Genomic DNA, 24280 nt, shown 5'->3' with positions numbered 1-24280 from the left:
GATGATGCCAGCAAGTCTGGTTCCAACAAGGACAAGGACAGACATCTGCGTAAGTGAACTGATAAACAGATTCTCTCTAGAAGATACCAATTGCGGTAAAATTCCACAACCAAAACATGAGACGGCCATCTTAAAATAAAAGTGATTAGAGTTAGTGACCAATCATACATGCACGAATGACTAGAGGCATTTACCTTAATATTCATACTATAAAAGATCCGCCATTTCCTTAGAACTTAGCGCTTGGCACTCGAAGACGTCTCTGCGATAGATCTCTGCCTTGCCAAGAGTCCATGATCAAGTAAGTTGTATCTCTGACTTTTGCATATTTCAACGAGAATTTTCTCTTAAACTCATTCCTGTGTCTGTGTCTTTCTTTAATACCACCACGTATCGATGCCGGGGAGAGGTCACCAGAACAAAACCCCAACAATATATTATGTAATCTCAGTGCTCTGAGCCAAAACAAGCCAGGAAGTAAGCGCCTTCCATTGACACCACTTACGACAGTTGAGTAACGGATGCTATTTCTACCATCTTTGTTGGATAATTAGGTTCGGAGGTAACACAATGATATGATTTACACATAAATCACAATGTGTTTTATCGTGCAACTGAAGAAAACCTCTCTGTCGCCTCCGGGAGGCCTCAATGGTACTGTTGCCTCTTTATTTCTGATGAAATCAGCACAAACAAACTTAAATATTTTAATAAATACAATTGAATAATAATTTGTGTTTTAATTGGACAAGCAGATTGTCTAACTTCCGGCCCTTCAAGTGCTGATCATAGCCAGAGGAAGTGTAACACACATGCACAACTCGGCATCCGCGAACGCATGAATTATTGAAACGAAATATCCATATGATTAATGCAACATCTTGATCTATGCTAATGGGACCGTTTTGTTGGCACACCAGCTGTGTTCACATGTACCACTCTAATCTGAGTTTATAGCCGAATGAAAACATTCCTTCCGGACTCTATATTACTGGAGGTAAAGTATACGTTTTACAGTATGATAGAACGTTTTGAATAGTATGGGCATAAAAGACTGATTATGTGCTAATTGTTTGAAGAGCTAAGAAAAAGTATGATGAAGTCCTTCTAGTGAGGGAAAAAAATGTAATTACATTTTATTAGATCCTAGAAAAACTGTAAATGCTATTTTTGGTCATTGCTGTAGATGTTTTCTCACAAATGTGTCAAATATTTTTGGTTTTCAGGGCCTTTCAGCTGCATTGCAACAGTGATTTAAGCAACAACAACCAAAAAAGATAAAGTAAATTGTTTGGGCATTCTTTATCAGTCTGTTTTGTTTTTATTTTTTTCATGTCAGCGACAGAATTCCAAACCATTTGCACGTCGGTACCGTCCGCCAAGCATTGTTTTGGCTCCACATTGTTATTGTGACTACATGCCAGTGCCAGCCGGTACTGAAGAAGCCAGTTCTCACATCCACTGGCCGTTCTTCAGCAGTTTCTATGAAAAACAGAATAAAGGGAAACATTATAATGATACAAAATAAAGTGGTCATTAAAGACACGGTCTCCATCAGCATTATTTAGCTGAAAGGGGTTTGATCTTTGCACTAGCAACAAGAAAAGAATAACATTCTAAAGCAACCACACGCCTGAGCACGTTTCACACACTTCCTGTTGTTCACACAAACATGCAGAGTTAGCCAGATTAATCTGACAAAAAGGCCAAATTCTGTTGAGAGGCCTTCTTTAAATTGAGTTTTGTGTTGTAAGAGAAAGTGGGTATACAGTTGGTGACTGGGATGGGGAGCTGAGAGCCCGGTAAGAAGTCCTAACCTTTAGATGGATCAAGAGTAGGAAAAGGTTGACTCCTTGTTAAGCCTGTTAGGAAAGTACTCAGTGGACATGGCAGAGTTAAGGAAGGAAGGTTGAACTTCAGGAGAATGTATAGTTACTGGGCTTTTGATGTTTCATCAAACACAGAGAGAGCGAGATTAAGAGCAACAGACTGGAAGGATTTCTCTCCTCTGGTCCTGAACCGTGTTCAGGAACCAGCAGTAGATTCCGATCCACAGACCTCAGAGCCCGAGCTGGGGTGTAAGGCTTTATCAGATCAGTGATTTAAGGAGGAGTCTGACCATGAATAGCTCTGAAAGTAAGAACCAGAATTTTATCGTGAAAGAAACTGGAAGCCAGTGAAGAGTTTTAAGGATCGGAGAAATGTGAGTTCTTCTACTAGAGTGGGTCAGAATTCTCGCTGCAGAGTTATGTATCAACTGCAGGTGAGACAGCTCCTTCTTGTTTAGACATGAAAACAGACTGTTACAATAGTCTAAACGAGAAGACACAAACGCATGGATTACAAGCTCCAGATTGTGTTCTGACACCATTTTCCTGAGTTTAGAGATTTTTCTCAGTTGAAGGAAACAGACGAGCAATGACAGATGTTTGGTCAGGGCCAGCAATTCCAACTGATAAAGGAAAAGTAACTATGGATTCTGTTGCTGACTTGAAGTTATAGAGGCCCCTTGTGATGATGTGTCGAATGGTACAAGAGTTACTTAGTGCCACAGGGAAGATAAAGAGCAAGATGTTTCCGACAGAAGGACGGAAATGGATTTTATGGACCACGTTGAACTTCTCAGCTAAAGCAATCAGTTCTGCGCATTTGTTTGATCCAAGGAAAGTCAAAGTAAAACTGTAATTCAAGACAAATTTAATTGTGCAAAAACGGTCATACAAGACTTTGATTTTCAAGACACAAAACGTAACAAAAATGCAGATTATTCAGAAATATCAAAGTTCGAATGCTCGGTCCAGTCTCCATTAAATGCCAGTACATCAACCAGATAGTTCAGGAAAATGGCCCCAAACCTTCAAACTCATCCTCCTTCCATACACCTCGATGGCCCCCCATTCTCAGATGATTTGTTGGCTGATGTTACTTTGGCCATATAAGGTGTTTCCGTACCACACCCAACTCCGAAAGTCAGTTAAAGCCAGATGTTCTTTTCAACCTCAACCTTATCTTTTGCTCTGTCAAGCTCTCTCTAGAGAGAGTTCTCTCAGCATCCATAAATCTCAAAACCTCCCGATTAGTGGCTGAGCAGAGACGGTTCCATTGTGTGATCACACAAAGTGGTCAACGTTTAGCACAGAGCACATGCTGTCCAAACATTTGAAAGTCACGTGTCTGGGTCACAGAGTTCAGTTAGTCTCATACTTGATATGAATGATATTAACGCTGATAAAGTTAGCATTAGCTTGTAGCTAAATATGAGCATTTATCTTCAGTCTTTGCTAGTTTCGAAAGTTAACTTTAGGAGAAGTTGAATGGTTGGATTTTTTTTCTTTTTCCTAATGAATCGAGCTAGATCACATTTTCATTCCAATGGCGTACGTTTTTGTGGGAGACTTTACAAAAGGACTTTCTTGTGTTTGCCGATATTCAATACACATTCCATCGCTTTATGTGGTGATATACATTTCAAATTATTCAAGTACGACATTAATAGTGCGCAAATCTAGAGAGGATTGTAAACCCCTTCATTTGTGTCTCCGTGACAATAGAAGCAGCAACATCCTCACAAACCGCAGAAAGTGGCTTTGTAGCAAATCGCCGGGCAGCCAGCCAATTCAATCTAGATGTGGAGGCATACATATTCATGACCCTCCTTTTGTTTGTTTCCTTAATGACTGCATGAGAACGACATAACCGCAGTCATTTTCATATTCTGCTGATATCTTCACTTAGACCATGCAAGTGTGATCAACACAATTCAGCTCAGCCAACAACAAACACAAAAGTCTGCACGCAGGACCACCCAGACCGTCGCAGCGCCCCCTGGATTTTTATGATACAACCAAGAGCGCCATCTAGTGGATCTAAAAAGTGAGATGTGATGTTTTGTGAAGCTGCATTAGCCCCATCACCTTGTAATATGATCACAAACGATCATCCCATCATGTGTTTTTCGAAAAATCAAAGTGAAATAACCTGATCATTGAATCCTTCCAGGTTTCAGGAATCACTATAATATTCTACATTCATCATCACTTAAATTAATCATAATCCACACTGACTTTTGAATGATTCTTTTCAGTGTCGCTGCTGTATTGACATTTCTCTTCTTAATCAAACTTTTTTACAAGTATTAAATGTCCTTGGATGAAGGTTTCATCAGTACTTTCTTCATAGGAAGTTGGAAAAATCTATATGGCTGGACAGCATTGTAGTATCATATCTGTCTGTCCGTCCATCTGTCCATCCAACCATATATCCATTTATCAATCCATCCATCCAACCCCTTCATTTATCCATCCATCCAATCAATCATCTATCTATCCTTCTATCCGTCCGTCAGTCCGTCCGTTCGTCCATCCATCCGTCCGTCTGTCCGTCTGTCCGTCTGTCCGTCTGTCCGTCTGTCCGTCTGTCCGTCTGTCTGTCCATCCAACCATCTATCAATCCCTCCATTTATCCATTTAATAATCCATCCATAAGTAAGTAAGTAAGTAATATTTATCCATCTATCCAATCAACCATCTATCCATCTATCCATCTATCCATCTATCCATCTATCCATCTATCCATCTATCCATCTATCCATCTATCCATCTATCCATCTATCCATCTATCCATCTATCCATCTATCCATCTATCCATCTATCCATCCATCCATCCATTCATCCATCCATCCATCCATCCGTCTGTCTGTCTGTCTTTCTATCCATCCATCCCTCCATTTATTCATCTATCGATTCAACCATCCATCCATCCCTTCACCCATCCATCCGTCCGTCCACACTGGTGGCTCAATGTTCCTTTAAGTAGACTCTTTCCACTTTGCCAAAAGCTGCTTCTTACAGTTGTAGCAATAACTCCTAGACTTTTTTCCCTGTGCCTGAACTCTCATCCCAACCACTTTAGTACTCTGGTAGTAGAACTAGCTATAAAGGTTAACTGTCCACATCTTCTGGAACACCAATGATTTTCAACACCGACAATTTTCCTTTGGCCCCTGGTCCTGCATATCTTAGCTCTTGGCCAGCTCTATGATGAAGTCCCATGATTGAAACAATACCTAGAAGGTCTGGTCACCAAGTATCATCAGTAAATGACCTGAGTTTCGATGATCACTACAAAGGTTAACTCTCATTGTTGTCGCCTGTATAAACCACGGCAGTATATGACAATCTAAGAGAACTTATCTATTGCTGATGTTGATGCGGCACCGAGAAGACTCTGAAGGGATAGCATGGCGAAACGGAAATTCATGACAGCACACTATCTCCAGCTTCTGAAAACGAACTTTGATCTAACATCCATCTCTCAAGTCTCCAGTTTACATTTAACTGCGAGCGATACAGAGTACAAGCGTGCTATAAATGTGCTGGGTAATTGGTGCACTATTTTGTCAGAGCATGAATAATTCATTCTGGGTTGTTGCTTCTCAAAGTTATAGCTAGCTCGTCTAAAATGGTCCGAGAAGAGATTTATCACTCTGCCGGCTGTCACATGAGAATATATGAAAGTAAGGTTTGTGGTTGGCTTTCCCAGATAAATGCCACATATATAATGCCCTCAGAGAGATGATGGCAGCTGATAATTTCCCTTCATGATATCTATCCCTATGCCAGCTTTGACTCGCTCGCTGGAGATAAATGTATTAAAAAACATCTAGCAGCAGCACATGGGTGACTGCAGATGACTAATAGATGTTAAATTTCACTGTGACAGGAGGATATATTGTTTAGAATAGGAACAGTGTAGGCAGGAGGCATTAAGTTGCTCACCAAAATAGAAGCCTTGATCATTTATTCCTTCATTTATCACTGCTGTCTTTTAGTTCTTATTGTACCCCCTGAGGGAAAAGTTAGTTTGAGTCGACAAGTGAACTTGAATGAAGTTTAACTTTTCTGGTTGTTTTTCGTTCAGATATTGCTTCTGTTCGTTTAATTATTATAATATTATTGTAGTTGTTGTTGTTGAACAGGTCAGGGACTCTCCCTTATGGACAATCTTGAGTAAGTACTTACTCAATGTCGGTTTGTTTTTGGACTGGGGAAAGAAACCGGAGAACTTGAAGAACATTTTCCATACATCCACCTGTAACCACGGCTGTGTCCTAAATCGCGCACTTCTGCAATTAATATTTTGAGCGTGTCTACATCGAGCAATGTGCGAAAATGTAGAGCACTGAGCTCTCAACTGGCGCACTCAAATGGCCAGAAAATTAAGTGTGGATCGATGGACACTTCCCACCCTCAATGGCCGCCATCTTAGTGACATAGATGACGCTAAACGGAAAATACGTCAGTGATGACACAGATACAGGCATAAATGTCTTCGAAAAAACACTAATTTTTCCACAAAGCAACGAAACAACAATAACAATAATAACATAATAGAGTTCCAACAGCCAAAAGAAGTAGAAGAAGAAGCTGCCGAGTCATTTCCTGTAAGTGTGTAAAGGGAAGTGTTTGATTTGAGACAGTACTACCCTGTCGGAATTTGTGCGGAAGTAAATGTAATGTCTTACAGTGTACTGTAAAGCAGTGCACTTGTTGGCCACAGAAGTGTGCTATTTGAGACACAAGCTGTGAACTTCTCTTTAGAAGTCACTAAAAAAGAACTTGAAAAAATCACTGGTCCTTTTAAGCTTAAGTATCGCAAGTGACCGTCATGAGAAACAAATATCACAACAAACAAGTATCACTTGACTTTTAAAAACCAAATGCACGTCACCTCTGGGGCTCCTTAATTCTTATTTGCAATTTCACCTGCCTAGCTAGATTTCCTCTAAACATATTTGTAAATCCTCCACGGTCTCTCCTATTCCTTTATGTCCTGTTTACAAAACGTCTTTCTCTCCTTATTATAGCTGCTTCTTCTGTTTCATCTTCATTTCTGTTCATGAGTCCAAACTTTTTGAGTCTGGCCTTTTCAACTTCCTGGCCACACGTCTCCTCCTCCAGATCAATGACCCATTACCTCAAGTAAAACCCACCTTACATTTCTTTCTTGCTTTTCTAGTACTGCTGTGTGTGAAGTTAGGGGTGTGCAAAGTGCCAAGGAATCAGTAACATATCAATAAACCTTAAGAAATCACCTGAGCACTGAATTAAAATCCAATTATTCACCCAGAGCTCCAGCCAAAAACAAAAGGAAGATTCTTTTGTTTTTATGCTACTACAGCAATAATTAGCTCAGTAGCTCGTGATAGATGACCTCTCTGTTGCAGCCCTAGCTACCATTGATCACCACATGAAACCTGAGCTCAAATAAATTCTCTCACGTACTTTTGTCCGCTTCGTAAAAAAGAATCAACACAATAATACTCATCATCATCATTAGCAGTAAGCACCAGGTGTCAGTCATTGTCACAATATTTCAATTGGGACAAAATACTTCTTTTGAGTGGACTGTACTAAAAAAAGATGGAAGACTTCATCGTCAAGGATTTGCAGTTACATTAATCCATATTTTATTTTGGGGTGAAGGAACATGGTAATTGCTTTCAAGGGGAGGATGAAAACGTATTGAATTATTATTGATAAAGCTTCACGAAGCATCCTTCTCGAGACTCAGTGGTTGACACTCTTATCTTAAAATATTTTGGAAGATTTCAATAAAATAGTACCTCACAGTGTACGATTGTGGTAAATGGTAAATCAAGTCAGCGGCCAACGCGCTTTACACTAAGTTACGTCCATTCACAAACACAATCACACAGTGATGGGAGTAGGCTGCGACGCAATGCGCCAGCTCAACCATCAGGACCAATCAGGGTAAAGTGTGTTGCTCAGGAACACAAGAACACATCTCATCCGGAGCTGGGATTGAACCCGCAACTCCTCAGGCCCAGAGTCAATCATTTTACCATCTGAGCTATGATGCCCTCAACCAAGAGTGCCCTCTAGTGGGTTCTGAAAATAGGGACGATGCTTCATGAAGCATTTCACTATGTTGGCATCAATAATTGATTGTCCATGAGTCAGTTGTTTATATCTGGGAAACAGGTTCTACAGTATTGTGGGGGCTCTTTGTGGCAGTAAATGTATCTGCCTATACCAGGGGTCTGCAACCCGCGGCTCACTGAGGTTTATGAAAATAAGTATTGGTATAAATATGGGTATTTAATTTAAATGTTATGACGCGTTTCTCCAATAATGGATGAAAAACGAGCAGCTCTATCCTTCAGTTTTCCTTTTCATTCAACAGAAACTGTTAGTGTAAGACGTAACTTCGCTGATATAACATTATTTCTTTTTCTCACGGTCATCAGAACTCTGACTCCCCCTCCCTCACCTGTCACAGTCTTAAAGGAACAGCTCACAACAACATTAGAGAATTTTACTTTAGTTTGTTCAAAAATGTTATTTCAAATTTGTGAAAAAAAATCTAGACCTGTTGAAAATACAATTTCTTTCAGCGTACATACAAAATATTTAATATTTTAAGCAAGTCAGTCACTTACAAACATGTTCATTATTATAAATAAGGTTAAGTTTAATAGCAAATCATTTCATTCTGAATGAGCTATTATTTAGTTTTCTGCATTGTTTAAATGATAATAATAATGATAGAATCTTTATGATGTATATTCATATACAACCTTAAATAACATTTCAGAGTCAAATAGTGCTTTACATAAGAAAAGAGAAAAAAAAAAACATGAGTCCGTTCATCAGGACAAACTGCAGTTAATATACAATAAATTGTTGAGTAATCTGTTCCTCTTTAGAGTCATAGACAAAAATGTTTGTTCATTGTAATATAGGGACTAGAAATCAGTTGTATTCGTCTTCATCTTCATCCAAAAGACACTTAAAATCATCTAAATACCTCCAAACTGCACGTCTCTGACAACCATATTGTATTGTAGCCTCGCCATGAGAGATTTAGGCTGACAGCACAAACTTATTTGGGTTTTTTTGGGAACAATTTCTCATATTAGTGTTTATAGGTGGGTCAACTTCCCCTCAGTAAGAGGAAATAACAATCGGCTTTCAAATTAAGAGCATTAACATTTAACTACACCTTTCTTGTTATTTTTGTAAATATGATTGTGAATATATAATATAGTGCAGATTTATTTTCTATTCTATTTAGATTTTCTTTCTTTTTCTTTTTATTATTATTATTTTTTTATTTCTGGGTGTTTTATTTTCTTGGTATATTACTCTGGCTGTTGTTGAACCGAATTTCCCCTCGCGGGACAAATAAAGGATTCTGATTCTGATTCTGATTAAATCAGGTGCGTCTTCCTTGTAATCCTTTATTATCACGGTCGTACTCTATACTGTTTAAATCCACGCTTGCTAAGCCTTTAATTTTCTGATAATTATTTATCAGTTCATAATTTGTTTTCTATATCTATTGATTGTTTAATACTAATTTAGATTTTGAGCCAATTGAAAGGTCTCAGATTATTAAATATGGTTTCAAGCGTTTGAATATAGAATTTTAAATACAATTATAATTAAAACATAATATTTCAGCTATGACTCTTATGTCAGTGTCAAATATAAAGCTATAAATCAATATTCATCCACAATCGATGACTGCTATAGATCTAGAGGATATAGACTAACATCCCACAAAATATGACATAAACTCAATGTAGAATTTTGAAAGTAAAAATGAAAATAATTAATTAAATCTTTTTTTATTTTTTTATTTTTAACTATCTTAATCATATGATTTTGTCGAAGATGACAGATGTGTGTTGTAACTTGCATAAAGGGGACAGATGAATAAAATCATAGAAATCGTCACCCAAGACTATGCGTGTGTGTGTGTGTGTGTGTGTGTGTGTGTGTGTGTGTGTGTGTGTGTGTGTGTGTGTGTGTGTGTGTGTGTGTGTGTGTGTGTGTGTGTGTGTGTGTGTGTGTGTGTGTGTGCATGTGTGTTTGAAGATTGCTGTTGAATTAAATAAGTTTCTCTTTTGAGTTTATACACTTGTAAATGTGACACTAAAGGAGCCGGTGCCTCACCAACCATGAACCTCACAGCACATCACTGACGTGAATCAATGCCAATAAAGTTTATCAGTGTGAACGGTTCTACAAACACAGAATCATAACTGTTCGTGACTATTTTCCAACAGAAAAAATAAAGTTATAGAAACACAGTCAGAGGGACACACCTTAAAGCTTAGAAGTTTTTTACGACAACCTTTAAATTTAGCGACTCTTATATTTTGTCTCTTTTGTTTCATCCTTTCTTTACCCAAACTCGTATGACCTGTGTATCAATAGTTTCTGATCTCAACATCCCACTGAACACAAACAGATTTTCTTGTGTTTTTATCACCATGCTAAAATGCTAACACAGCTAACATAGAAAAACAACCACTGAGTCAAAATTCACGACATGACTGGCACAAACCAGTAACAGCAAAAAAAGACTGTGATACTTTAGGGATTCACGGGCGAGATTAAATAGAATTCCAGCGCCATCTACTGGAGGCTGTTATATTAATCGTTGGCTTTTTTGGCCCTTTGAAATTCTTTCTTTTTTTTTTTAATGAGTAGGTCCAAGTTGAGTGAAAATATTGTCTTATTTTCAGGCTTTGATTTTGTTCAAATATTTACCATAACTTGAATGAAAATGTTTTAATACTATAGTCAAGACTGGTGTAGACCATGAACCTTGAAATAAAGGGGCTCATAAGCACAGGTCAAGACCAAATGATAACAAATAACACTTGAAAAAAATTGGAAACATTTCATTCTGTACAATGATTTATTTGACAGTAATACACCTTTTTCCCCAAATACAGATTTTTTTTTTTGGTGATGGAAAACATACAAAATATAAAAATATTACAATCTGACAGTAAAAACAAAGTGTCTTTTGGACACTCAACAATTGTCTCTATCAAGGCGCCTCACACAGATGAACCCCAACCTTTTCTCACAGATCTGGCTGGACCAGCCGCCTGCACACAGAGAGAACGACGTTGAAGTCACGAGAAATATTTCAAAACCTTCACTCACTTGTGCTTTGGGTTCAATATTGCAGTCAGAAATCAAACCTACTGTTGGCGTTGAGGTGAAGACAGGGGTTGGCAGGAGTTCTTTCCCATGGATTTGTGAAGAAGTTGAAGGGAGTGTTGTCAATCCACCTCCAACCCTGGACACACACATGAACACATTCAGCTCTTCATCCTCAGAAACACACTCGGCCACATCAGACTCACTTGAAAGAAGAATCCTCCGATCCAGGCTTCAGAGTGTCCTGCTTGTGTGGTGAGACGCTGCAGGAAGTTATAGTCCACCTGCTCGTGCACAGCAGGCAGGTTCGCCCCGAGACTGTCGCATCGAGCCTGCAAGTAACACAGCCACATGCTCTGAGTTCTGGGAGCAGCTGTCAATCACTCGAGTGTCTCGTGAAAGCCACTGGTTTACCTCAGCACTGGCCCAGGTCCTGCGGAGAGTCTCGAAGCGGTAGCAGCGGTCATCGTATCCAACCCAACCAGAAGGACACCTGTAAAAATGTCCTGCAGGGAGACATGGGTGTGATCAGTCATGATGAAGCTTCATGAAGCCTCAGGTTCAAAGCTCAGTAGTAAAAGAAGGGGAGGTTTGTTTAAATAGTGCCATCTAGTGGACGCTTCATGAAGCTTCTACATGGATGTTCCAGTTCAAACCCTTTCATCGATATCGTGTTGAAAGTATTACATGATCATCTAAACACTGAATATATCTGGAGATACAATAATGTTCAGAAGCTTCTACTCTTCAACTGTTTGAATCAGAGGATGCAGGAACGTGGTGAATATTTACCTTTAACAGAATCCTCCGCAGCAACATCTTCAGCTGCTGGCACTGGAACAACAGAGAGAACTAGTTAGCTACGTTAGCTCCACGACAACTAGTTGATCATTGAACTCACGCTGATTTTCTTCTTGCAGATCTGGAAGTGCAGCAGCTGCAGCTGAAATGACCACAGAGATGTTTTTATTACTCAGGTTTCTTTTCCTGTCAAAGAGTGTTTTTCCGATATCTCGCCATCTTTCAAAACTTTTTTTCCACCTATTTTCTTCATCAAATTCTGTGGAAGTTTGGAAAAGTCAAGGGTCAACTTGCCTGCGATGGGTTGAGGCGGTGCAGCGTCTGCAGCATCTTGAACAGCTAAAACTATCAAGATGAAACAAAATGGTGAGTGTGGAGCTGGAAAGGTAAGTGTTATGAACTCACCTTCTTCAGCAGTGATGCTGGGAACCCCACAGAGGAGGACCAGGAGGAGAAGACTCTTCATGATGAGCAGCAGATGAGATGTTGATGTTTGAAGATCAGAGGAGCGATGAAGTGACGATGGAAGACTGAGCGGCTCTTTATATACTCGACCAAATACTTTTACGACGCTCACTTATCAGCGAGAAATATTTGACTTTTTATTTTGACCCAGACACACACTCACACTAGACAAGCCCTGATCTGACCTTATTAGACACGTGTCATGTGTTTTGACACATTTAATTGTGTCAAAGTCTAAAGATCATTAAACTGCTGCTAATGATGCTGATGAAGCATCTACAGTGAAGTGTGTTCTTAGCATGGGGTCATGTTGGTTTTAACACTTATTTCCAAAAGATAGCTCGATATTCTGTGGTTAGAAAGACGCCTTCAAATAAAATATACCCTAATTATTATTATTATCTTAATTTGTAACTTTATTTTTGCCCTTTGCTTCCTTATGATGCCGCTGATGCTGATCAATAAAGTTTCAATACTGCTGATCGTGTCTTCTTAAAGGCCACACTGATGTAATATTCACCTAATATGACAACTTAGATGAAGCACAGTATAGGCAGTGACAGTCGAGCCTTGACATGGTGAAGATAAAATACTTGATGAACAAATCTTGGGAAAAAAATTATTCTGTAGTAGAGAAATAGAGATTAGCAGTAATAAAGGGGTGTGTGTGTGTTTTGGTGTGTTTATGAACACCATTTATGAAACTTGATTAATTAATACTTAGTCTCACATGTGTGAAAATATGTCAGCAGACAAATTTTTTATCACAATTGTTGAAGATTGAACGCATTTGTCTCTGGCTCCCTCCACTGGTAGGAAAGTGTCCTTGCATTGCCAATAAAACACAAATAGCTCTTATTATGTTTGTTCTCTTCCTGGAATCTTCAGAAAGTATGTCAATTTTTCAGCCAGGAAGTTAATCAAGAACTTTGAGCCACTCTAGTAGAATAACTCACATTTCTCCGATCCTTAAATCTCTTCACTGGCTGCCAGTTTCTTTCAGGATCAACTTTAAAATTCTGGTTCTTACTTTCAGATCTATTCATGGTCAGACCTTCCACCAGTGATCTGATCCAGACTTACACCCCAGCTCGGGCTCTGAGGTCTGTAGATCAGAATCTACTTATGGTTCCACGCACACGGTTCAGGACCAGAGGAGAGAAATCTTTTCAGGCTGTTGCTCCTAAGCTTTGGAACAATCTTCCTCTCCCTCTGTGTTTGATGATCTACTGACTCCTTCAAGAAACATCTTAAGACATTTTTATTTGGGCTTTTCCATGATTTTCTAGGAAAACTCTCCTGTGTTTGTCTTATGTGGCTTGATCTTTTAAAGTATATTTTTTTGTCTGTGTATTGTTTTTGATTGTTAAAGCGCTTTGTGACCCTGGTCTAGAAAGTCACTCTACAAATAACCTTCACTTACTTACTAACATGTGGTGACCATACAAGCCGCCCTCGGGAAGAAAAACTTCTTTGTAGGAAAGGTTATTGGGTCACTTACTGACCTACTTATCTGCTGTTACAATTTTATATCAGCCCTCACGTGTGTAAAACTGCCCTGCACTTCAAATTCCTCGTAAGATTACCGTTAGTCTGGAGTAGGACGAAGGAGTTACTAGGGGATGGGTACCAACTGGTCATCACTGCCAGACCCACTAACTGGAGGGTTTGTGGTTCAGGGTCGAAACACCCAATGATGGTTAGATGCCACCTGAAAACATCTTCTTCTGGCCTCCAGCTACAGTCACTTGACTCAGTATAAATTCAGTGGGTTTTGTAAATATAATAGTAATAATAATAATGCATTTTATTTAAAGGCGCCTTTCTTGACACTCAAGGTCGCCATACATAGGTTACATACATAAAACATTTTAAAACACAACAATCAAATATGTATAACATAAAAAGTAGCAGACAAGGGTAGAGGAATAGCATCAAATGGAATAAGCAGTTTTAAACAGATGTGTTTTGAGTTGAGATTTGAAATGGGGGAATGAGTCAATGTTTCTGAGTTGGGGTGGTAGGGAATTCCAGAGACGGGGAGCAGAGCGGCTGAATGCTCAGACAGGTGTATGGACGATGAGGATCTAAGAGAGCGGGAGGGAGTGGGAACATGGAGGAGATCAGACAGATATGGGGGGGCGAGGTTATGGATGGCTTTGAAAGTAAACAGGAGGACTTTAAACCGGATGCGGAACTGAACCGGGAGCCAGTGGAGCTGGTGAAGGACAGGAGTGATGTGGTGAATGGAGGGGGTTCAGGTTATGATGCGGGCAGCTGAATTCTGGACCAATTGAAGTCTATGGAGGTATTTGTGAGGGAGGCCGAAAAGGAGAGAGTTGCAATAATCCTGCCGGGAAGTGACGATATATTAACACATGATCGGCAAATTAGCTTAGGGTGTGTATTTTTTGTCTGCTGATGTGATTTCTACTCCTTCAAACTATTTTAACTGATTATTTGAGCCAAAGGTTATATGTATAAATATAAAATAAAATAAAATGCATTCAACTTTTTATTCATGTCTGTAGAGTCATGGTGTAGTTACTCTTGTTTATATTTTTACTTACATTTGTTTTATCCTCATTTTGTTCATCAAGTATTTTCTCTTCACCATGTCAAGGCTCTACTTTCACTGCCTTTAATGTGCTTCATCTAAGTTGTCATATTAGGTAAATATATTACATTAGTGTAGCCTTTAAAAAGACACGATCAGCAGTATTGAAATCTTTATTGATCAGCATCAGCGGCATCATAAGGAAGTGAAGGGCAAAAATAAAGTCACAAATTAAGATAATAATAATAATTAGGGTATATTTTATTTGAAGGCGTCTTTCTAACCACAGAATATCGAGCTATCTTTTAGAAATAAGTGTTAAAACCAACATGACCCCATGCTAAGAACACACTTCACTGTAGATGCTTCATCAGCATCATTAGCAGCAGTTTAATGATCTTTAGACTTTGACACAATTAAATGTGTCAAAACACATGACACGTGTCTAATAAGGTCAGATCAGGGCTTGTCTAGTGTGAGTGTGTGTCTGGGTCAAAATAGAAGGTAAAATATTTCTCGCTGATAAGTGAACGTCGTAAAAGTGTTTGGTCGAGTATATAAAGAGCCGCTCAGTCTTCCATCATCACTTCATCGCTCCTCTGATCTTCAAACTTCAACATCTCATCTGCTGCTCATCATGAAGAGTCTTCTCCTCCTGGTCCTCCTCTGTGGGGTTCCCAGCATCACTGCTGAAGAAGGTGAGTTCATAACACTTACCTTTCCAGCTCCACACTCACCATTTTGTTTCATCTTGATAGTTTTAGCTGTTCAAGATGCTGCAGACGCTGCACCGCCTCAACCCATCGCAGGCAAGTTGACCCTTGACTTTTCCAAACTTCCAAAGAATTTGATGAAGAAAATAGGTGGAAAAAAAGTTTTTAAAGATGGCGAGATATCGGAAAAAAACCTCTTTGACAGGAAACCTGAGTAATAAAAACGTCTCTGTGGTCATTTCAGCTGCACCTGCTGCACTTCCAGATCTGCAAGAAGAAAACCAGCGTGAGTTCAATGATCAACTAGTTGTCGTGGAGCTAACGTAGCTAACTAGTTTTCTCTGTTGTTCCAGTGCCAGCAGCTGAAGATGTTGCTGCGGAGGATTCTGTTAAAGGTAAATTCTCCAACATTCCTGCATCCTCTGATTCAATCAGTCGAAGAGTAGAAGCTTCTGAACATTATTGTATCTCCAGATATATTCAGTGTTTAGATGATTTAGTGAATGTTGATCTTCATGTAAAACTTTCAACACGATATCGATGAAAGGGTTTAAACTGGAACATCCATGTAGACAAATATCACTGACCGGGCTGACCGCTGATGATGAAGCTTCATGAAGCGCCCACTAGATGGCACTATTTAAACTACTGAGCTTTGAACCTGAGGCTTCATGAAGCTTCATCATGACTGATCACACCCATGTCTCCCTGCAGGACATTTTTACAGGTGTCCTTCTGGTTGGGTTGGATACGATGACCGCTGCTACCGCTTCGAGACTCTCCGCAGGACCTGGGCCAGTGCTGAGGTAAACCAGTGGCTTTCACGAGACACTCGAGTGATTGACAGCTGCTCCCAGAACTCAGAGCATGTGGCTGTGTTACTTGCAGGCTCGATGCGACAGTCTCGGGGCGAACCTGCCTGCTGTGCACGAGCAGGTGGACTATAACTTCCTGCAGCGTCTCACCACACAAGCAGGACACTCTGAAGCCTGGATCGGAGGATTCTTCTTTCAAGTGAGTCTGATGTGGCCGAGTGTGTTTCTGAGGATGAAGAGCTGAATGTGTTCATGTGTGTGTCCAGGGTTGGAGGTGGATTGACAACACTCCCTTCAACTTCTTCACAAATCCATGGGAAAGAACTCCTGCCAACCCCTGTCTTCACCTCAACGCCAACAGTAGGTTTGATTTCTGACTGCAATATTGAACCCAAAGCACAAGTGAGTGAAGGTTTTGAAATATTTCTCGTGACTTCAACGTCGTTCTCTCTGTGTGCAGGCGGCTGGTCCAGCCAGATCTGTGAGAAAAGGTTGGGGTTCATCTGTGTGAGGCGCCTTGATAGAGACAATTGTTGAGTGTCCAAAAGACGCTTTGTTTTTACTCTCAGATTGTAATATTTTTATATTTTGTATGTTGACTTTCCTTCACAAAAGACTAATCTGAATTTGTGGAAAAAGTGTATTATTGTGAAATAAATCATTGTACAGAGTGAAATGTTTCCATTTTTGTTCAAGTGTTTTTTTTATATCATTTGGTCCTGGCCTGTGCTTCACCCGTAGCCGCTAGTAACAAAAAACGTTAAAATGAAAAATATATATAACGATATCCAGCAGATGGCGCCAAAATTCTTTTCGAATTTCAGTAAGAAGCTTGAGTCTACTGAAAAATACCTTCAAAAAGTAATTATATTTGTCCAAAAAAAGACACCATTTTTATTTATATACCCTATTTTCGCGGTTTTAAGATAAAAAAAACAATTATAGTGCATTCATAAAAACAGACCAGGCAGGATTCTTAATTCACCTTCTTTTGATAGCTGTCAATGTAAAATGTGTAAATGAATAAAGAGAAACAAAAAAGTATACACACTATAAATAAAGGCACTTTATAAACATGACACAATCTTCTATGTTATACTAGATAATTCTTAGAAAAGAATAACAATAATTGGCGATACAACATTAATAAGTAAAGATCATTGTATAAAACATATTTATAATAAACAACTCAACCTAAAACGGACACAGATAACAAAATTCATAATATATTTTTATGGGACTGACTTGAAGAAGGGAAATTTACCGGCTCACTGAGATTTTAACCTTGAAAACTGTGTTTCAGTCAGAAATGAAACTGGACACCAAACGTCTTCTGATGAGCTCCAGGTTTCATGTGTAAAGGAATGTCAAGGCCATTCACTGATTACACTTGTATTGTGTTGCTTATTGTGTGCCTACAACACATTAATATTTCTGTGTAATATTTAGATGATTTTAAGAATTATTATCATTTCCCAGAATAATGTTCTTTGTTATCCGAGACTGTTGTGAAGCCACTTCAGAGTTTGATGAACAGCTAGTTTAAACAAAGGCTTCCGAGTTTTGTCATAAAACACTTTTAAATTCTTTCATTCATTCATCTTCTTTGCCGCTTATTCCCTTATGGGGGTTACGGGGGTTGGATCCTATCCCAGATTCTACAAGTGGGAGGTGGGAGACACCCTGGAAAAGATGCCACAGGACGCACTCACACTCATATCTATAGAAAATTTCCCAAAATTCCCAATCAACCTTTCTATGTTTTTGAACTGTGTGATGAAACCAGAGTACCCGGAGATTACCCATGTAACATGAGGAGAACAAACTCCACAGAGAAAGGTCACAAGTTGGCTCTCTCCAGACCTGGAAGTGAACCAGCAACATTCTTGCCGTGAGCTATCACGCTAACCACTGTGCCAATGTGCGCCCTTCTGCTCACTTCTTCAGTAGCCGTCTCCCCTGCAGTTGATACAAAACTCTGCAGCGAGAATTCTGAGCCGCTCTAATAGAAGAACTCACATTTGGAGTCCTGGAGTCACAGTCCTGGAGTGGCCTAGCCAGTCTCCAGACCTCAACCCCATAGAAAATCTGTGGAGGGAGTTGAAAGTCTGTGTTGCTCGGCGACAGCCCCAAAACATCACTGCTCTCGAGAAGATCTGCATGGAGGAATGGGCCAAAATACCAGCTACTGTGTGCAAACCTGGTAAAGACCTATAGTAATCGTTTGACCTCTTTTATTGCCAACAAAGGTTATATTACAAAGTATTGAGTTGAATTTTTGTTATTGACCAAATACTTACAGTATTTTCCACCATAATTTACAAATAAATTCTTTAAAAATCCTACAATGTGAATTCCTGGATTTTCTATTTTAAGTTGGAGAACTTGCACAATTGGTGGCTGACTAAATACTTTTTTGCCCCACTGTATATATATATATATATATATATATATATATATATATATACTTACAGGTGCATTTTCATCCAGCAGTAGAAGGATGAAACGTCTTCGGTGCTGATACCGGAGTAAATATCTCATCAATATTTAGTTTCTCATATTTTTTGATCCAAACAAAACGTGCTGCCAGCAGGTGTCGATAGTGTTCCTACAGCCGGTTGAAATCATCGTTAAATAGTAGTAGAAGAAGAAGCTGTCGCGTTATTTCCTGCAGTGTTTGATTTGAGACTAGTTAGTACGTACACTATCCTGATGCGTACTAACCACCAGTGCAAGAGAAGTATGCGATTTGAGACACAGCACATCACTAGATAATGGACCTCGCGGGCCACATGAAAACTGCTCAAGGGTCACAAATGGTCCCCAGGACATGATTTGTACACGCCTCCCAAAAATTGGAATGTTTGGCTTATGACGCATTCAGAGATGAGTAGGTGGCGCTCTCGGCTTTAAAGTGATGGGAGGTTTGATTATACAGCTAAGAGTGCCATCTAGCGGGAAAGAGGACGATGCTTCATGAAGCTTCATAAGTTCATTACAACTAAAAAATCTGGCGCTGGAATCCACCTGCTGTTGCATCCAAACCAGGGCCTGGTCTAGGCAGGGCAAGAGGGGGCCTGGCCCCCTCAAATAAATGTTGTGCCCCCTCAAACTTACATGTAAGTAAGTAAGTAACAGCACAATGCCCCCTCAAGATTTGTGGCTGCCCCCTCATACATGCCTGTCTAGACCCAGCCCTGATCCAAACATGAGTGAAGTAACCTTTTGGCTTTTTCGTAGCTGTCCCTGTCTTTTAGCAAAAGTCCAGGATTCCAATTGTCTTGGAGTTTACTCCAGCCGTCTTCACTTGTTCTGAAAGAGTTTTACCTAAAATGAATAATTCCTGCACTGTCATGTTTATCCTGTAGTGGAAAGTAAAACAAACACCATTTCATTTCTGCTGCTCTGCAGAGATCCTCATAACCAAAGTAAACATTAAGAGTTTAGGAATGAAGAGACGGACCTCTGGATATTTTTTCATGTTTCAACTCTGCAATTATTAAAACAAGGACAGAGTGTTCTCCGATTACATTTACACAAGGTTACACAACAGATACACAACTCAGTGGTCTTTGAGTTCCCGTTACAACACACATTCTTGGGCGTTGACTTTGGACAGAAATTATCTGGTGTCCCAGTGTGCGGCGCTTCACAGGAAGAGTCTCAGGATCTTGGGTTTGAGGGCCTGCATCTTGCTGCCGTCCATCTGGCCCACCTTCTCCTGGGCCCCCAGGATGGCCTCGTGGGCCTCGTCGAAGAGCTCCTTCCCGAGCGCCGCCTGAACTCTGTCCTTCCAGGCGCTCAGCTTTGGCCGACTTTCAAACACGTCCAGGCCAGCGCCGACGGGCTGTCGAGCAAACACACGAGTTGGACTCTTTATCACAAGGTCTGTGGGTGAAAGTTACTGCAGACCGAGGATGTTTGTTTCCTTCTGTTCTGCTGACGTTTGTTTTACGATAGCTAGCGTACGCTGTCCCAAAAAAGTTAGCTCTGAAGTTTAACAAAACAACACTAATAAATACTTTAGTATAACCAAATAAAATCTATCGAAGAATAATTTCCATCATGATTAGAATTAATTCTGCCAAGAAGTAGCAACTGTATTGACCAGTACTTTAGTCTTTGATAACCTACTTCAATAAAACCTGCTTTCATTTTGAAGCCAAGAGCGCCATCTAGTGAACTTTGAAAATGATGCTCCGTTAAGTTTCGTCACTAGTCATCAGTCAACTCATTTATTTTACTTCAAAAGATAAAATATTTTATATTGTTACAGAAATATGGATGTTTTAAATAATAATGTTGTTTTTTTTCAATTGGCTTTTATGACACCGCCTACTATCAAACTTTAACTTAACCTCCATGTTATTGTCTAATGCATTTTATAATTGGTAGTTTTAATATTCAGGGATGTTTTATGAACGACCCGTTCGTGTTTTACTGGTTAAGATGCAAGTTTTTGTTGTGAGTCATTTTTTAATCATGGAATCGTCTTTGTTGTATCATTTCATGAGAAATTAGCTCTTGGCAGGAGTATGTGTGGTCTCAATGCTTTTATACGACTGAATAATGTACGTCGACATGCATTGCTCGAGAATTCAATCGAACGTCTCACCTGCATCACTTCCACGATCGCGACCAGATCGGCCAAAGAGATTTGATCTCCTGCGATGAAGGGTCGGTCCTGCAAGAACTTCTCCTCGATGAGCTGGAGGGAGTTGTTCAGGTCCTCCATGGCGGCGTCCATCTTGTCCTGCGGGATACTTATTCCCAGCACTTTGGGAATCAAGACCTACATCCCAGAAACACACAAAGTTGGACTTTGAATCCTAAACCATTCTTACGACGATGATCATAGCGATTATAACGTTCAACAAAGTACCATTCTATGGAAAACCACAATTACAATTATGCAAATAAATAAATGTATTTTGTTTTTTCAATTAAATACAGTTACTGAAAATGTATGTATGGTGTCATGTCGAAACTGTATTGTCAATAAAACATGGGTTTTTTTTATATTTAAAAAAAAGGCAGGTACTTGTTAGTCTTCCATTTTTAGGACTTATTTTCTTTTTCTCTCGTCTCTTTTGTTATTAGCTATTATTATTATTATAAGAACTCACATTTCCCTTATCCTTAAATATCTTCACTGGCTGCCAGTTTCTTTCAGGAACGACTTTAAAATTCTGGTTCTTACTTTCAGATCTATTTATGGTCAGACCTTCCATCAGTGATCTGATCCAGCCTTACACCCCAGCTCGGGCTCTGAAGTCTGTGGATCAGAATTTACTGATGGTTCCTGAACACGGTTCAGGACCAGAGGAGAGAAATCCTTCCAGGCTGTTGCTCCTAAGCTTTGGAACGATCTTCCTCTCCCTCTGTGTTTGATGATCTACTGACTCCTTCAAGAAACATCTGAAGACATTTTTATTCGTGCCCTTCCCTAAATTTTACTGTTTTTGTCTTATTTAAAGCATGTACTTTAGCTGTAAATTATTTTTGATTGTTATAGCCCTTTGTGACCCTGGTCTAGAAAGTCACTTAACAAAAAACCTTTACTTACTTATTTACTTTGTTAAAAGTGGATATTTTTCTAGTTTTAATTGCAATAACTATAAACAGTGTATTATCAGACCAGGTGAAAACAATGTTGGCAAACTTGACAAAATGTTTGTATACTATCTAGTTGTGTGATAATGCATAGTACATCGATACATGGTAGAAGAGGAAGGAATGTGTTTTTTAAAAAGCAGTAATATTATTCATTACCCTCAGCCAGAACACTCTGGACCCGTGCCAGCGTATGGCCATGTGCTGCCAAGACAAGTACTCATTGACTCGAGCTCGTTTCTGGAGGTCAGCTGGGTACCAGTGGTCAGGAGTCTTGCACTTCTCCGCCAGATACTGCATAATAGCAATGCTGGAGGGGAAATAACACATGGAAGGTCATCAGAAACACATCCCAGATTTAACAGTTAGCGTACGACGTGATCACCTTTCGGCCAAACAGAAGTCTCCGTCTTTCAGGGCGGGAGCTTTACGAATCGGGTTGACTTTGCCGAACTCCTCACCGTACTGCTCACCTGACAAATTAATTAAATATTATTATCGACATCTCGTGTTTTAATAATACATGTTTTTACTTTATTTTAAATTAAAACCAGCACTCTCAAACTACTCAACATTTAAATCGAACTGATCACATAGTTGCTGAGAATTAATTGGGAATTCAAATGATATACCATTTTTTTTAAAGTGTAAACAACACAAACTAACTTGAAGCGTTGATTTAAGTGTCTCTTAAATTGACCTTGGACATTAGAAAATGACTTTAAGCCCCACCCACTGAAAACGCATTGTATTTCTGGGTAATAAATCTTTCAAAGTAACCACACCCACTCTGCTGTCCAGGTCAAACGTTGAGGCTTGGTGTCAACCTCCAAGAGACTCATTGTATAAGCAAAGCGGGCGTGATTACAGCTGGCTAGAGGAGGACTGAAGCTTTTATTACGTCTCAATGGACTCTCGTAACCTCTAGTTCACCCAGATTTCAGACGGGTGAGAACTTTATAAAGTAGTAAGTTGTAAACATGGTCTTGATGAGAGACTTACTGCATCTTGGAGAGAAAGACTTCAACATTTGAAACATGTGAGTCAGGGTAGTTTTGACATTAGTCGCGCATTCATATATTGTATGTCATGTGTTAAAGGATCAACACTGTAGAACAAATCTAATAAAATTAGTTTCAAGTATAATTGATAAATACCATTTTAAATAAACAGATATTTATTTGGAATCCTGGAAAAATCAATAGAATGTACTTTTTATTAGCGTTCAAATGCATGTATGGCGTCATGTCCAAACTTTCTTGTCAATAAATCATATTATTCTAAAAAAATAAAATAAAAAATGGTTTATTTTTTTTCCAATACGAATTCCAAAAATATTCTCTGTATATTACATAAGTTTATATTTTTAGAGACCCAAAAATGTATTATATTTGATTATATTATTTTATTAGCGTTTTGTGTGTCTGTGTGCGTGTGCTTGTGTGTCTTGGAAAAAAAAAATCAACTTGAACTCCAGTAAAATTTTAACATAACGTCGTTTTGGAATTCTGAGAATGTGTAACAAACTTTGAACAGTTTTATATCATGTTAAAATAAAACACTTTTTAAAACTTTTTTTTATCGTTTTCTGCCTAAAGAACACGGTTCCACCCAGAGCTGCAAAACAACAACAACTTGATCCTGGTGGGAAATAATGGAAACACAATGGCTCTTTAGAAAAGTGGTGGACGATTCATGTTCTCGTGGGGCAGCGGCTCAAACTGAAGAGGATATCGATTAGAAAACTAATGCACTACTTCAGGGCTAATCGCAGATTTTTATCACAGTTTCATGCGTTAGTTTAACAACCTGAGCTCCATCATCGGCGGACTTTAAACACAATAAATGTAGGAACGGTCTGTTATATAAAACTTTTATTGAAGCCATGACGCTGTCGCGACTATTTAAACTAAAGTACTTTTAGAAGTTAATTCTACACAGAGGATCCATCAAACACTCACCAACCATCAGAGACACATGCTTGAATTCGAAGGGAATGTTGTTCTTCTTGGCGAAGATGAAGACGGAGCGACACGGCTGGGAGAAGAGGTCCAAGTACAGCTCCATGGTTCAGGACTTCAGAAGTCGCGACTGCAAGAGTCCGATGGTCCGAGATCTGGTTTATAGAGGAACGAGGTTTTCTCTCTACGAGGGGCCCCTCCTACTCTTCTGATGCACGCCCACCGCGCCAGGTCACGTGGTGCGAGACTTCTTCACCTTGAGGAATGATTACCTGTAGTTTTTTATATAATAGTCTATATAGTAAGTGAGAAGTATTTTTTACTAGATGTTCCAAACATGAAAAGCAACAGAAATTATGAATCGAGTTTCCTT

At 39.3% G+C, this 24280-nt stretch overlaps 3 protein-coding genes across 3 annotated transcripts; 1 reads left to right on the top strand and 2 right to left on the bottom strand.

Annotated features, from left to right (window-relative positions):
* Positions 1-10781: 10781 nt before the first annotated feature.
* LOC148088921 (uncharacterized) lies at positions 10782-12113 on the bottom strand. The gene is made up of 7 exons (XM_087781561.1): positions 12078-12113; positions 11884-11925; positions 11775-11816; positions 11397-11488; positions 11189-11314; positions 11028-11121; positions 10782-10927 (listed from the first exon to the last, which is right to left on the bottom strand). Exons 1-7 carry the CDS (start codon positions 12111-12113, stop codon positions 10877-10879), a joined length of 483 nt encoding a protein of 160 aa, XP_087637687.1. The 3' UTR covers positions 10782-10876.
* Positions 12114-15689: 3576 nt separating this feature from the next.
* Positions 15690-16877, top strand: LOC148088920 (early activation antigen CD69-like). The gene is made up of 6 exons (XM_087780462.1): positions 15690-15804; positions 15872-15913; positions 16233-16324; positions 16407-16532; positions 16600-16693; positions 16794-16877. The coding sequence occupies exons 1-6, from the start codon at positions 15690-15692 to the stop codon at positions 16868-16870; spliced, it is 546 nt and encodes a 181-aa protein (XP_087636588.1). The 3' UTR covers positions 16871-16877.
* A 2920-nt stretch (positions 16878-19797) lies between these two features.
* Positions 19798-24045, bottom strand: gstt1b (glutathione S-transferase theta 1b). The gene is made up of 5 exons (XM_087801260.1): positions 23908-24045; positions 22332-22419; positions 22106-22256; positions 20949-21125; positions 19798-20180 (listed from the first exon to the last, which is right to left on the bottom strand). The coding sequence occupies exons 1-5, from the start codon at positions 24011-24013 to the stop codon at positions 19983-19985; spliced, it is 720 nt and encodes a 239-aa protein (XP_087657386.1). The 5' UTR covers positions 24014-24045; the 3' UTR covers positions 19798-19982.
* Positions 24046-24280: the final 235 nt, after the last annotated feature.

Source organism: Callionymus lyra, chromosome 1 (assembly GCF_982586985.1).
Source record: "Callionymus lyra chromosome 1, fCalLyr1.hap1.1, whole genome shotgun sequence".
Lineage (NCBI taxonomy): Eukaryota > Metazoa > Chordata > Actinopteri > Syngnathiformes > Callionymidae > Callionymus > Callionymus lyra.
The sequence above is the reverse complement of the archived record's forward strand: the minus strand, read 5'-3'. Positions and strand labels throughout refer to the sequence as shown.

Bases quoted from the DNA above. Each gene is read 5' to 3' on its own strand.
- LOC148088921 (XM_087781561.1), bottom strand. From the start codon at position 12,113: ATGCTGCAGACGCTGCACCGCCTCAACCCATCGCAG. The intron at 11,315-11,396 runs GTAAACCAGTGG...TGTTACTTGCAG, and splicing joins GGACCTGGGCCAGTGCTGAG to GCTCGATGCGACAGTCTCGG. The intron at 11,122-11,188 runs GTGAGTCTGATG...GTGTGTGTCCAG, and splicing joins TCGGAGGATTCTTCTTTCAA to GGTTGGAGGTGGATTGACAA.
- LOC148088920 (XM_087780462.1), top strand. From the start codon at position 15,690: ATGGCGAGATATCGGAAAAAAACCTCTTTGACAGGAAACCTGAGTAAT. The intron at 15,805-15,871 runs GTGAGTTCAATG...CTGTTGTTCCAG, and splicing joins TCTGCAAGAAGAAAACCAGC to TGCCAGCAGCTGAAGATGTT. The intron at 16,325-16,406 runs GTAAACCAGTGG...TGTTACTTGCAG, and splicing joins GGACCTGGGCCAGTGCTGAG to GCTCGATGCGACAGTCTCGG.
- gstt1b (XM_087801260.1), bottom strand. From the start codon at position 24,013: ATGGAGCTGTACTTGGACCTCTTCTCCCAGCCGTGTCGCTCCGTCTTC. The intron at 22,257-22,331 runs GTGATCACGTCG...TTTCCCCTCCAG, and splicing joins GACTTCTGTTTGGCCGAAAG to CATTGCTATTATGCAGTATC. The intron at 20,181-20,948 runs GTGAGACGTTCG...TTTGCTCGACAG, and splicing joins CGATCGTGGAAGTGATGCAG to CCCGTCGGCGCTGGCCTGGA.